Source organism: Meleagris gallopavo, chromosome 10 (genome assembly GCF_905368555.1).
Source record: "Meleagris gallopavo chromosome 10, MGAL_WU_HG_1.1, whole genome shotgun sequence".
Taxonomy (NCBI): Eukaryota; Metazoa; Chordata; class Aves; order Galliformes; family Phasianidae; genus Meleagris; species Meleagris gallopavo.
The window spans coordinates 26,076,860-26,092,559 of record NC_139413.1 but is presented as its reverse complement, the minus strand read 5'-3'; the positions used below and the strand labels follow the sequence as shown (position 1 = coordinate 26,092,559).

At 38.2% G+C, this 15,700-nt stretch overlaps 1 protein-coding gene across 20 annotated transcripts in view; it reads right to left on the bottom strand.

Annotated features, from left to right (window-relative positions):
* FGGY (FGGY carbohydrate kinase domain containing) overlaps positions 1 to 15,700 on the bottom strand; it is a 284,157-nt gene that overhangs the window by 58,259 nt on the left and 210,198 nt on the right. For all 20 annotated transcript variants that reach the window (XR_014885271.1, XR_014885273.1, XR_014885272.1 and 17 more), the window contains 2 exons: positions 7,010 to 7,138; positions 4,664 to 4,767 (listed from right to left, as the gene is read on the bottom strand). Coding sequence is in view for 16 of the 20 variants with exons in the window: in XM_085231838.1 (XP_085087964.1) it covers positions 4,664 to 4,767; positions 7,010 to 7,138 (233 nt within the window). In the remaining 4 variants the exon portion in view is untranslated. The remainder of the gene's footprint in view (positions 1 to 4,663; positions 4,768 to 7,009; positions 7,139 to 15,700) is intronic.

Below are 15,700 nucleotides of genomic sequence, written 5' to 3'. Positions count from 1 at the left end.
ATATAGCTGGGAGAGCAAGTACCAGGCTGTTTTGTCTCTGCAAGTTTTCCCCTCATCGCAGATCATTTCAAGCAGCTGAGGAGTCCTTCTGTAGTAATTACTCTAAGGTCTGCTGCTTTAACAACGTGGCATGTTCTGAAGAGGAGACTCTGGTATCAGAGCCAAAATACACGGAATCCACTTGCTGGTCTGGCTCCCACCGAGATTACAGAGATCAGGCTATGAGAACACTTCGAGCCAGCATGTCTCTGCAGCCTCCACTCCAGGATGTACTGTAAAGGACACGTACTGTGCATGCTTTGGGGGTGGAAACGTGCTTTGCACTCTATTTGTGTGAACAAAGCTGGCAGCTTGGGTGGATATTGTGGAGCAATGAAGCTCTATTGTGTTTGCCAGTCATCACGAGAATCAAATGAACAAATTTAGAAGAAGCAAATTGGGCTGAAGTTCCTTTAGAAGAAAACAGGCAAAGACTAATCAGGCTTGGTAAAACAGAATACGGGACATTCTTCCTAAAATAATACATAGTAAGCATTGGAACAGCAAAACAAACTGCCCATTTTGCTGCTCAAACTCGGTCTCTTAGATCACACAGTGAATATAAGCAAGATAGAAAATAAACTACTTATACCTCTCAAATTTTAAGAAAGGACTACATTCTAAGCTTCAAACCACACATACATTACCACCAGGGGAAAAAAATAACTTGTGCACCACAGAAGATGAGTCAGTTCCCAATGACTGAGATAGAGGAGTAACAAGAAGATGTAAAAGAAGAGACTCCATCCAAACCAAAAAAGACTCCCTGACAATCCCAAAAAGTAAGTTTTGCATACAGAACGCTGATAAAGAAAACAGAATGACTGAAGAATGACCATATCACTAAATGAGGATGGAAAAAAAACACCACCACACCAAAACAGAGACCCTCTGTAGAAAGGGACAAACCCATTATATTTCAAAACGGCAGCAAATTCAGTGTCCCCCCTCTCTCAGTAAGCTGAAATCAGCCCAGACAATGCTCCCATTAGATGATGTTCTGTCTAATTCCTTCAGCTATCAATTCAAAAAGGTGTTAGGGCAAGGATGACAAATATTTCCAAAATGGAACAACTGACCTGCAACCTGTACTCTCAAATTGCTTACAGTCTCACAATACATGTTATTATGAGGGGAAAAAAAGTGAATTTAGTGTCCCTGAGAAGGCGCTATTCTTTATCAGGTACAGGAAATTGCAATGTTCATCTATCAGAAAGCAGCAGGAGTACTGCTAGTTTATGCAAGGAATACTAGGAGTTTTCTGGTACAGGACACTTTGTGTAGTTGCCGTGGCGGCACAAGCAAAGTTTCCTTTAAGTTCCAAAACTAAATGTGGGTGCTGGAGCTCAGACACCCTTCCTACAAAGCCCGATGGGCGGCAGCAGCCCACGCAGAACAGCCAGCCACTGCGTACCATCACTTGAAAGGAATACCTACACTGCTCAGAGATCAAAGCCACAGCAAATGAATCCCAGCCCTACACTAAGGGACCGACCTTCAAAAGCAAAAGGACAGCTTATTTGCCATTTCAAAAGCAAACTGCACTGATGACTTCTGCTTGGGCAAAGCAGGCAGCAGAATATCAAGTAAAACGAATAACTGCTCCAAAATATTCAAAAGACCATCAGTCCCCACACCCCCAAGCATGGATAATGGATGAGCCCTCAGGTGGCAGTGACTTTCAGCAGCTACCTGCTAGGACCTGGCCATGGTTCAGTAACCTAATTACACTGTGCTTTTTGCCTCTTTCACAAGCTAGTTAAGTATCTCAACAGAAACACAGTGCTTTGCATATGCTTGATCATCCAAAACTGTCACTGGTTAATTCTTAGAAGTGATTCTTCTCATAAAAATGATAGCTTTACCACAGACTATTATAGCCATGAGTAAAATTAGGTTCCACATTTGTACTCTCTAAAATATCAAAGGCATAACTAGCAAAGTCTTTTGTTCAAGATCTCTAGAGTCCTTGAGGTAATAAAAATTGGGTCATGGAGCAGTTTCTCTTAAAAGTTTAAAGTAAATGCCATGTTCAAGCAATACCTGCTCTGTGACTCATGGAGGATTCGGTCTGAGAGTGGAAATACTGTACCAACAGACACAGCAGCAGTAATACTCCTGCCCCCACCAAGAGGAGGAAGGGCGGGGAGAGAGGCATAGCAGATGATTTTGAACAGTTTCCTGTTACAATCTCTTGAAAAAAATCCAGCAGTACTTTCACCCTGCTTTCTGTTTGCTGAAGTTCTCCTGACAGTTGGCTCTTTCGGTTGCCAGAACCACAACAAAGGACGGCCTTGAGTTTCCACACAGGCCATTTTCTCCCTCTCTCGTCTCTGATCATCTCACAAAGGTATTATTGTTGCTGGCTCACTGGGGCTCAGTGCACCTGAGGCAGATCAAAGGCACTTTTTAATGCCCGCCTGACCACACAGGTCTCTCTCCCACTGCATTAAATTAAACTCGATGATTAATCTCTATAGCCCTGAGGGTCCCTTAGTGCACACAGAGAGAGCAAATATATATTTCTATCAAAACACAAGTATAATATACTTTCATTTTATAGCCCTAATTAAAAAAAGGAACAGCTAATTCCAGCCAAATGCAGCTGCATATAGGTCTCATTAAAACACAAATACAACTGCACTGTGTGCTCTGCATTCATTTCATGCAGTGTACATAGGTAATAGATAAAATAACAGTAAACCAGAATCTTTCCATAGATTAAATGCAGAGAAGTTTAGAATTTGCCTGCTAAAGATTGCTCTACTTCTGATCAGATAAGCAAAGGAAGGTAGTTAAGGAAATGATTATAAAATGCTGAGTAGTTACATTTAAATAAAGCTAACACTGCACAAGCATCTATTTCTGAGTTTGCATTCAAATGATTAAGAGCCTTGAAAGGTTTCATCTTGTCTATGGTGCACAGCGTATGCACACTTCAGTTTAGCTTTAATGACAGAAGAGAACAATGATTAACACCAACATGGACGTTATCATGCCACTTCTGTTACATTAGTGCAGTTAATGGGCCACATCTCACAACATCTTGGAGTACGCACACAAAAAGTGATTTTAAAGTCTTTACACTGATATGCTTTCATTTAGTTTGTTCGTTTTTTTTTTTCTCCCCAAACTGCAGTTGTGAACTGAATTCAGAACCACATTAGAATTTACCAATATATATATTTTAAAAATTAATAAATAGCCATACACATGTCCTACTCCAGGGTGAGTTACACTAAAGGGATAAGTTACAGCCAGCTGGCTCGTTTCCAGCCCTTCAACATTGCCCTCAGACCTTTTGGGGGAAACTGATTGAGAGGTTCTTAGCTCATTTTAGCCCAGTATTATGTATCTATTAACCCAGCTTATTTTAATGATTTAAACTAACTCAGCTAAATGAAACAGGTTAGGAAGAGTTCACGCAAACAGCTTCTTCTGAAGGACCTTCACCAAATTAACTGCAAACAGTGAAAGTAAGGGCACGCTTGGAAGGGCAACTTCACCCCCAGAGCTGGTGTTTACAGGGTGCCATTCCAGCACCTTAATAGGTATAGACATCAATGTGATTTTTCAGAGACAAAGTAAGCTAATAGCAGCACACTAGATACTCAAATCTACAGCTTAGAAAGGAATCCAAATACATTCCTCATTGTTTTACGGCATCTAAGCTTTTGTTAAATGCTCTGCTTCACAATACTGGGATTATTTTTATCTTTAAATTCAATCGTGCCTAAATGCTTTACTGCACTGCAATCCATGTGACAAGATCACTTTAATGCATGCTGTTACTACAAAGGCAACTTATAGATTCTGCTAAACCTGATGCTTTATTATCTGCTTCCTTTCTTTTTCTCTACAGGAGATCTCTCTCCATCAAGCACGTTAGACCTCTCTAAATTCAATAGCACTCTCACTGCCATTTGCTCATTTAGTAAAAAAAACAAGTCAATAATCAGTCTAAATTTAAGAGTGAAATGAGTTTTAAATAAAAAATGTGGCAGAAAAGGGTACTTATCTAAATGGAATGCTTTCAGACTCATACATTTTAAAAAGGTATAAATTTCAAAAGCAGACACTAAATTTTAATTGCAATTTCAGAGAAAGCTTTTGTATTAATTCACCGAGAAAAATTAGCGAACAGAAAATTGCTTATCAAGGTTTTTCTTTCTTTTTAGTCACGATACAGATTGTAATTCCATAGATCATGGCAACTTACAGAGGTAGAATGATTTATATTGATTAAGTGAAGCGGTGGCGGAAAAGGGCTGTGACTGGAGACATGCATTCCTTCTCCAAAGACACTATTCTGTAACACATTAGTGACAAGCTGGTCACAGATAACTCAAGCTCAGAGTCTGGCTCAGATTTCAGCCTGCTCTTTAAGCCACTCTAGCATCCTGGTTTCTACTTTTCACGTCATTTTTCAGTATTGATTTCTACTACTATTAAAGTCCTTGCTAAATGCATGGTAATATATAATTAATAACCAAAGGTAAAGACAGAGTTAACATTTAAAAAAAAAAAAATCAAGGGAAAGGATGAGAGGCACAAAGGTCATTTTTCCCTCCAAACACATAAGTTACTATATTCTCTACAAATTAGGACCATACATACAACCTACCCCCATGTGGCACGAAGATGTTCCACAGATCAGAGCAACTCGTGATGTAATTGGCTGGTTTTCACATGGCAGGTTATGTCCTCTCACATCTGCTCCAATTACTCCTATTAAAATAAAATCAAAATGCTATTTTAGTGAAGAGCAAGCCAACCCTCACAAAACAGTGCTTTTCCATGCACAAATAATTGCCAAATATCTCACACCACTACCACAAATCATAAAATTCTACTTTCTCAATAAACAAAGCTATAAAAACTCTGATAAAATATTTCTTTTTTATTACAAATGCATGAGGACACAAGATGTTTTCTTGTTCATGTTTATCATCATGATCATTAAGCGTTGTAACAACTACAACCTGACCTTCATTCCCCTAAGTAGTATGCTAACATACAGAAAAAAAGACCGCCCTGCTAGGAAAGGCACCACAGCAGGTATGTTTATTTGTTGACAGTTTATCACACACGCTGTTTGATGTGTTTTGTCAGGGGATGAGTTGGTAAAAGGGAGAACTAGGCAGCAGACTGGAAGGCTGCCAGTCCTGTTGTATTGGCTGCTGCTGCTGTCTGTGTCAGACAGAAGTATCTACAGGAGAACAGATTAGTCCTTCCCTATGAGGAGCCGTGCTCGGCTGTAACTTTCTGCGTGAAGCTTCTACATGCAGGACAGCACAGGAAGGAGGACAAACACAGCAAGCGCTCAGCCTACAGCAGAAATTTATGCTGGGAGATGCCAGAGAAGATGCCAGGATACTGCTTACAGAATGCTGCAATGAAACTTCATCACATATCTGATTGTGCTTAAATCAGTTAAGGACGGGCTGAAGCGGAAATTTTGCCCTCTTCTTCTCTTCTTAAGTTGTATTCTTGCTTGCATGGCATTGCAGCAACATAACAAACCATGTTTTCTTGACCATTATTTTTTAATAGATCAATATCCAGTCTAGTGACTGGTTTGGCAATCCTACCAACATAAATAATAATATTTCTCTGCATCATAAAAGGATAGCAAAAACATTTGATGGATATTTTATATTTTCAAAACCATAGATTTTATGAAGTGAAAGGTGCCAAGTGTTGTGGTTAGTATGCTACATTTTCTTAACACTCTCTTGTTTAGGTCACAACTGCAAATTCTGTTATCAATCTGTCTGCTGGGTTTTCTCTTATCATGGTTGCCATGGTTATCACAGTATTATGGTTGAAAGTTACTTAAATAATGAGAAAACCAAGGGCAAAAAAATCAGTGTCTTTAAAGATACATCCTCATATCCCTTCATCCTAGTTGGCTTGTGACTACATAGCAGCATGGCTGACATACACAGGGCTTATTTGCAGGGAGCAATAGGAAACTGCAAGTATTTTACTTATGCTTTATTTTTCACTGCTCAGCATAGGCAGGCATGAGTTTATATTAAGAATTTTGGATAGTGTTATCAAAAAGGTAGCACTGTTTCAATAACACCGAAACTTCCTGAGGTAAGATTTTTTTCTAACTTATCAAACTCAAAAACCTCCATTTCCTGCTGAAAAAGTTACATTGAATCACTTCGCTTTTTACTCTATTTAGATAAAGCTAAACAGTATAGTAAGAAAATAAAGGAGCTGAGCCTCACAAACATATTTCAATGTGTCTGAAACTGAGCACATCAGTATATTGTGCTAGAAACACTAACATTAGGCCTTCCACACTCCAGCTGTGGAAAAAAGCTGAAAGTCTCAGATGGGGATTGCCTCTCATAGGCCACCTCTCTCTCTACTCTTGTTTGCTAGTTTAGATGAACAGTATTTACCTAATCTTACTCCTAGACCAAAAGCACTGTAGTTGGTACATATCCAGCATTCTCTTAGCATAAACTTCCATGAAAAAGTACCCACTGCAGTATTTAAAGGAAGACTATCTCCTAGAAACAGGAAGGAAAACCAACTTAGACATGAGACTTCTTGCTCAGAGTTGACAATTTTTATTTTTCTTGCTTATCCCCCAAATTCTGAGCAGTAGAAGATGTGCACTCTCATCACATTGCCTTGCCAGCCCACTGGTGTTTCAGCTCAGGAGTTCAAAGTGGAACTGACAGGAGTTAATGCACAATTTGGAAGTTTGCTGCTAAGAAATAAATAAACAGCAATACCTGAGGGCCTTTCTATAAACAGATATTCAATATTGGTACTTATTGTTTGTTTTTGTTGTTGTTGTTTTTAATTTTAGTTATGCTATTTTATAAGAACAGCATCTGAGCAAGCTGCTGGATATAAAACTGGCTATGCAAAAAAAAAAAAAAAAAAAAAGCTAAAATTAATTCAAGACATTCCTACTTCCCAGAACAGTAAATATGTGACTAAGTACCTAGTCCTCCAGCATGTGCATCAATGAGAGATGCTGCTACTGCAATCCCTTCGGGGAGACCGAGTTCTTTTGCAGCTTCTGGCGTTAGACCTTTTCCAACAGACTCTCCAGGAGACAAGACGTGGTTTCCTGGGCAGACACAAGAAAAACCATACACCTGTGAATTTACTAAACAGAAAAACAAACATGTATGTTATTACAAGAACTCCCTTCCTCTCCCTGAAGTTACTTGGTATATGTAACACTAAAAAGTGCATCAAAGAACTCTATCTGATTAAGAAATATCTCTCATTATGTATCTGTATGTTAAACACAACCATGCTAGATCAAACTGCTCCATAGTAATTTAAAAGTTCAAAAGCATTCAATGCCCTGTCTAGCCACAGAGAAAGATCTCACCACAAGCAATTAAATTTTGCTTGGCAGCTTTCCAAGAGATATGAAATACTCATACAGAAATTCCAAGTTCCTGTGGTAGTTGCTGCATACACTGCCTGCAGCCATTCTCTATGTACGGGAATGAGACTCAGCTCAGCCCGTGCTCACCACTGAAAGCTGATCCTGTTAAAAAAAAAAGACAATAACCTTCCCCCTTTTCATCTCCCTCACCCTCCCATCTCCATCCTAAGAGCTTCCACTAACAATAAGTTGGCTATAGTAACAGAAACTCTGAAAGAGAAACCAGCAAATTACTGCACTGTTGCAGCTGTACTTTCTCATAGGTTTAACCATCCATTTTTGAGTCCCCATTGGAGGTATGAAGAATGTCATGGCCACCCCAAACATGACCAATGCAACTCTCCTCTCTCAGGCTTGTCACTAGGAGTGACAGATCTCATCTGCATAGGTTTATACTATCATAATGCACATTTATTTTTTTCTAGCTGAAATGTAACATATCGTTTTCAATAATTAAATTAGTGATAGAGATTGCTCAGAGCTTAAAAGAAACAGAGATTCAGGAAACTCAGAATTGAAGGACAGAGCCTCCTCCCTGGCAGCCAAGCCTAACCAAACCCAAGGTAATGATTGACAGCTCCTAGAATCACACACTTCTCAATTTATCTACAGGTTTGGTGGGTGAGAGGCAGTGTAGTAGATGCTCTCATATACCTCCCTGCCAATCCACTCCTTTAAGACAGAGACTTCTACTCATTTAATAATGCATAGTAGTGTCATTCAGTTCTGCAACTATGCAGGGCAGAACTGACAACACTTCTTTCTGAAAAAGAAAAGTTGATTGAGTTGAGAATGTTACACCTATAGAGCATTTCAATGTGTATAAAGGGAGCAAAACATTGTCCACAATAGAGGTTAATTAAGAGGAACAGCATATTGCAATTTAGCAGGAATACACAAATGCCTATGAGTATTACATTCTAGAAATAGTTATGTTATAACATTGTTTAATGAAAAGGCTACAATATTAAATTCACAGTTGGAAAATGGATTTTATATATCATAGTGGTAGTTGATCTTAGGTTTGGCTGTAGATGATACTGATTCTTCACTTTATGGAAGGCAGCCACATCCTGACTGAAGCAATGCATTGGGCACTTGGTGATTAGACAGCACATAAACTTCTTAGAGTTCACTTCTCCAAGAGTTTCTATTCTGTTGAAGCCACACCTCTGCCTCTGAAATGTTAGACTGGATTTTACACTGGAAATTTACAACAAATCTCTCATAGCCAAAATTTCTGGCTTGACTTTGGGTTTGTATTCAAACATTAGGGGCAGTAACCACAAGTCATCGTTTCCAGCTCTCAACTAACTTATGCAGAAGAATGTGATAATATCTTCACATCTCCTCACTCAAAAAAGTCTACTTTTTATTAATTCTTATTCACTGTGCTAGCTTTTACAAGAGATGTATATTTTTGATTTTTTTTTCCCCAGTAGTAAGATTTGAGAGCAGGTTGCTTCTCTTCAAGATAAGTTTTTTGTTGTCTTCTGGTTTCTTAAGACATTAGAAAATAATACAAGTAAAACAGAGGTTGCATGCTTCACCTGACATTCAAAGACCATGCAGGTGGAAGGAAGTTCAAAAGAGTTCATGCAGCTAAAACCACATCTTTTTCTCCAGAATCAACTGCATGATATGAAAGCATACAGATATATTGTATATACAGCATGAGATGAAAATAATCTGAAATAAAACGTCTTTCCAGGGACTCAGTTTCACTGTTGGCTTATTTGGGGCTTATTTGTATCAGTCATATTGGTTAAATATTTTCATGTTTAATTATTATATGGTTATGCTCCAATTTAGAGATCAGGATTACTGCAAAATCTTTTCCTACCAGCTCCTCAATTATTGTATTTCTAGTTAACAAGCACTAATGGAGCATTTCCAGGTATAAGAAGAGAGGATTCTCCTAATGGAACAGAAAATGATCCTATCAATTCCATTGGTACAAGTGATGTACCAGAATGAGCAGCAACACTGCAGTCCTCCACAGGATTCAAATGTGTGAGAAAGTGCCCAGGGATGGGTTTCCTGTGATTCAAACACACAGCATAATAACACATTTATTGTGTTTTAATAAATGAATTCAAGGTAGAGTTCAGCCTGCCTCATTTATGAGTTAAGGTAAAGCTGAACAATTATTCCTTGACTGAAAGCATCTCCAGACAATTTGGGAAGTGACAGAACCCAGAAATCCCCCTTACATGGAGTGCAAAGGGGAGTCTCCAGCAATCAGGGAAATCAGCAAACAGAATATTGACTCTGACCCTCTGCTTCATCCTTTCAGTTTTAGCAATCAGTGTATGTTCTGCTACATGCACACGATCTGTTCTTAAAGAGCTTTATAAAAGAGCAAAAGCAGGCTCTGTGTGGCCACTGTCACACAGGAGTTGCTTTCTTGCACCCACGCAAGAGTGAGTAAGTAGGTGTGGAATGGGCAGAGACCTAGGAAGGGAATTACTATTCCCATGCTTTAATCCTCTACTGAAAAAGTAGAAAACTCAGCTAAACACCAGTATGCCTACAGTCTGTAGCTATAAAGCTATTAAAAGATAAGGTAAACGATGTAAAAATGCAAACAGAGGAGCCACAACTGAAAAGCAAAGTATTTGAAACAGGTTGTACACCAGTACTTGGCTGGCAGAGAATGGAGATTCTTACTTCAGCAAAATGCAGTGGCTCTTGAAGTCAAGGAACAGCTACTATACAAATAAAGGCATTGCACAGCTACTCACCAGGAATTCAACAGCAGGTGCTGCCACCCTTAAATCCTACCTGTCAGGGAAAAGAAGCTGCCAGAGGGGGAGGAAGGGAAATGAGCAGCCCGCATACACAAGCAGTCAGTGAGAGTATTACAGAGGCTGTAAAAAAGAGGCAGTGAAAGGACCGAGTCTTCCCAAGCCTCCTGCCAAAGTAAATGTATCGAGTCCTTTGTTTACAGTAGTCTCCTGTGCAAGTCATTTACCTTTGCTATAACGATTTCCAAAATTAGACCTAACCAAACAAACCCATAATGGCTGAAGCTGGAGAACTTTCTGTTTCACATTCATACAGCTGTTTCACCAAGGCAATGCCTTAATCCACAACCTTTTCATTTCGTACGAGACATATTATTTCTAGCTATTTTTCCCCTATAAAGCAGCAAGTTTACAAAAGGAAAAAGCTGTCTGAATCTCTTCCTCCTCTTTAATACTTTTTTGAAGACTAATGTTAGAATTTGCTATGATCAGGTTTTGTTTAAAGAATTTATGTAGTACCAATGACCCTCTACCTTTTAGGCAGTCACCACAGCAACCAGCTATTTACCAGACGTAACACACAAGGCAGACAATACATCTTCAGTCAATTTCAGTGATCAGAATTCACTCTACAGTCTTGCTAATATTTAACAGAACTAGGTTTTTAGTACATAGACCTTTTTAAAATAACAAAAGCAGGGGGCCAGCTAATTCAGCCATGACATACTCATCCACTTGAGAACAGCTTTTCATCCATCATGCAGAACATGACTGCACTGCATATGCAATTAAATTTGGCTGTATAAGTGCATAAAAATACAGAAGAAAGAAAAGGAAAAGGGGTTATTCCTTTTCTTCACTAACTTGACACAAGCAAAGTTGAAGGGGTACAGCAATCCCTCAGAAAGAAAAATAAAGGATACATTCTGTGTCTATTTCATAGACACCTTCCTAAAACAGGTCATTTAAATGCTTTTTAAATTCTTAGGCTGGAAGGGACCTTAGAGACCACTCAGCTCCAGCCTTTTACCATGGGCAGTGCTGCCACCCACTACATCAGGCTGTCCATGGTCCCACCTTGCCTGGCCTTGGGCACCTCCAGGGATGGAGCACACACCACTTCTCTGGGCATTAGTAGAAAGATGCACTGTAATCAAGTAATCAAGTAATAAGAAACACAGGTGTTCTTTCTCCTCCTCTGAACCACAGTATTAGAAGCTTCGTGGTGCATTTTCTCCAAACATTTGCTAATACTTGGAATAGCCCATTTACGCAGTGAATTCATTACAATTCTTGTAGGCAATTTCCAATTTTTGTTTTATATAATAATCACTGAATGCCAGAATTCTGGGATACGCAAAGAATCTGAGTAATACAGTTCTCCTGTTATGTCATCAAAACCCCATTTCAATAAAATAAATTACCATTACATACAATAATCATGTTTTACTGACGAATGTACTTAATACAATTATTAAATCTAGCTGGAGAGCAGAAGTGGCTGACATTCAGAGAAGAATGTAGCAGGATACTTATGTTGATGAGAAAATAGTATTCATTTTTTCTTAGAACTAAAGGTATGGTGGTTAAAAAAAAAAAGTGTTAGAAATGGTCAGATTTTTTACTTTTTAAATATGGAAATATCCTCGATAAAATTTCTCAGTTGATACTTGAAAACATGAGAACTTTCCTTCAGAAAAATCAGAACAAATTACTATAGGGCAGCTTATTTAAGAGTGAGAAAACCACTCAGTTAAACAAAATCACTTGGGCTTTCTTCAGTTCAAAATTCATCTCTGTCTATGTGAGCTGCCACAGTAGCTTTAGGCAAACCTCATTTGGGTTCTTTCCATCCCACCCTTCCATACAACTTATGCTTCTGGCTGAACTACATCTCAACTACCTAACACATAATTATTTAAGGCAGACATGTTAGGTTGCTAAATAGTGGCAAAAGCAACCTAAGTGCAGGCAGATCTTGATTCATTAATCTGTAAAGTTGGTTTGCAGACCATAGGAGCCTACTTCACTAAATACTATTTCCTTCTTGTCCAAATGAAAGAGAGCTACCCCATGGAGAAATGAAAAGCTTTCCTGGTTAGAGGTCAAGAGAAAAAACATTCTGCATCATTGGATCAGTAGGCATGTATGCTGATGGACATGACTGAGTTGTCATCTCCAGATTTCAGTGAAATAGTGCAGAATGAACATCTTTTATAATGCATGGTTCACTACTCATTAAGATGACATGCATGTAGGTATACAGTACGTGTATTTAAATGTCTTCCTAAGTACCTAGACATAACATGTTTGTATTTAAATTCAGCTACCTGACCTCCCATTTTGCTTGCAAATCAGTAATTTCAATACACCAATCGTTCGTATTTCTGACACCTACAGTATGTTACTCCTACTCTAGTGTCTCTAGATGCTCAACAAGTATCATCAGTGTAGATGATATGACTACTGCTACACTTTCAAAGCTGCAGGAATCAGAGTCTGATTTGATACAGTATGTCACTAGGATTGCACACACAATTGTAAAGCTTGTATTATTTACAGATTTCTACTTAACATATTTCTTTTCTATTACAGGGCAAGACTCCTTTCAGTGGTACACAGTAGCAATGCTCACAAGCTGATACATAGAAAAATACATTTAATCATAACAATAAATGTTCTTATTGAGGAAGGTTTGCCAATGCACTGGAAAAGGTTGACTTTGGAGTCACCATCTTTGGAAATACTCAAAAAGGAAGATACAGCCCTGAGCAACCTCCTGCAGATGACCCTGCTTTGAGCAGTAGATTCTGACTATATGATATGCAGAGATGCTTTCTAACCTCAACCATTCATGTGATTCAGTGACCTCAACACTTAAAAAAAAAAAAAAAAAAAAGTAGAAGTCAAAGGTCAATGTCACTTCTAAGAAAAAATACTTTAACTTGTTACTGATGAATCACAGATTATGAAAAATGCCTCAAGCTTTGAGGAAGGAGGAACCCTAAAACTGCTTTGCACTGTACCAGTTTCACCTCCTTCATAGTTACTGCAGCTCTTGGATGGTTTGAAGTGACAGGAAGCCAGAGAAGTTAATACATCTGGAACACTTCACTTGTAAATTCCACAGATAAGTGTAAATATCCTGTGATTCATTGTTTTAACTTTGTTCAAAATTGTAACCTGTTTTACTTTATTGGGAATAGGAGAAGACAAAGAAGATGAAAGGACTCCATATAGAAGAGAAATGTTTTACTTACCATTGTCTACTATTTACAAAGTGTGATGTTTAAAGCTCATTCTTACAATCCGGTTTTGTGAAGAACTGGCAGTTATGAGTTGACCTGAATAAAAATCATCATCTGCCTCTTCTAGCCTTCCAGGGAATCCCTCATAAACTTTGGAAGACCTGGTATCAAAGGCCTCAGTGAAGTAAAAAAATTGACAGAACTAATAGATTGCTGCAGTATAAGTTAATATTCGCTCTATTCTCCCATCCTTCACTGATTCTCCCATTTTCACCCTAAAATATAAATAAATTAATAGAACTTACAAGTATTAAAATGGATCACTTCTAACAAAATACAAAAGCAAGAGGATGCTAAGTGCAAACAACGGAGTACATAATATCATTACCTCTGCTAGTTTTGCAGATGGAAGTAGATAATAGCATATGCAACACTATAACTGTTCATACAAAATGTTCATGATTAGAAAGCTTGCAATTTTCTTAATTGTTCGAATGCTTAAAAGACCAAAAGGCTTCACTTACCTACATCTGAAAATCCCGCATACTGTAAAGCTTTCTCACAGTAAGAATGATAACCTGCCTGCAGTAGGGGGCCTGCTTTGCAGGGGGGCTGGACTCGATCTCTAGAGGTCCCTTCCAGCCCCTACAGTTCTGTGATTCTGTGGTAACATATCAAAAGAGTCACAGCTATCTTGTCAAAATCCTAAACTGTATAAGGTTTTCTTTATTATTAATTTATGAATAAATGATACAAATTAAAGAACATTAGATATGAACATTCACATATTTATGCAGTTCAACAGATCTTACTTTTCAGGACACTCAGAAATGGCCTACACAAGCACATGAAACCACCAAAATTCCAGGTCTCAGTGTCCTGGAATGAAGGGAAGGGTTATGGTTAAGAGATGGCAAAGAGCTAGGGCTGTCAACATGTCAGCCTTCCATACACAGCATACAGGAACAGTGCTGGGCAGTACACACAGTGTTCTCCCAGGTAAATTGAGCCATTTTCAAACAAAAAGAGACCTAGCATAAAATATTACCATTCAGTAAGAAATCATTATTTGGTCCCTTAAGTAGCCCCTGAAGTAGAGAGTTGTGGTGAAAATTTATCAGTCTTTTTCCTCCAAATGGAATATACACTTCAGTACCCTAAGAGGTCTACAGCACATGAAATTTTAAAGGAATTGTTAATGTCCTTCTAGGTTTTAGAATACCACAAAGAGATACTTGTCATGCATTTTCACCACAACAGATAAATGCTAATGCTTGTAGTACACAATGCTTTCACAGTGGTTTTGAATACAAGTCATCTTCTGCTCTCTTGGTGGGCAAATTAATGAGATCAATAAGTTTTGAAATATTTCCAGATACAAATCTTTACCTTCACAAAAGCGATTGGTACACTCACAATGTACACAGACAACTTATTCTGTGGATTCCCTGAAAGGTTACTCTGCTCTGAGAAATGTAAAATGTCAAAGGCCTGGGAATTTTCATATGTGAACCCACACTTTGATGTGGGAAAGGTCTGTGGATGATGCTAAAGGTCAGAAGTGAGGGTCATCCTTAATCAACAAGGTTATATGTTAAATTAAACTGAAACTACAAGAAGCATACTACCTGGAACCACAAGCACTGCTCTGATTACAGTAAACAGATTCTTAAAGGGCAAGACCTTTTAAAGTGATGTTGAAAAGCGAATTTATCAGGATAAAAAAAATAAGTACATTAAATAAGTTTCTCTCAGGTAATTTCCATACATATTTTCAGGGTCATGACAGTCAAAGCTACTTCAAAAAACCTTCCAGTCATAATTATTCATCCTCTGATTGGAAGCAACACTGACTTCAATTACAGATTAAGAATGAATAACATTTCTCCCTATTTCAACTGGCAAACTACATATGTTTGTTACAATAAGAAAATTCAGCTGATTTTATTTTGTGATTTTTGCTTTCTTTAGAAAGAAATTATGATTCAGAGCCTACTGCTTCTAATCTTTTAGTGATATTTTTCTCCCCTATCTGTCCTATCACTCTTTTCAATGGGAACGGGCAGATATTAAAATACATCCTTGCATTTGAGCTCAACAAACCTTGAGCAGAGGTATGTGGGCTTGGGCAAGCTCTACAGGAGAACAAAAAGGGAAATTCCATAAGAATTACTTCAGACTTATTATGGTCTTGTTTATATTTTTATTTGAAGAGGAGTTTTTGACCTTTTACAGTT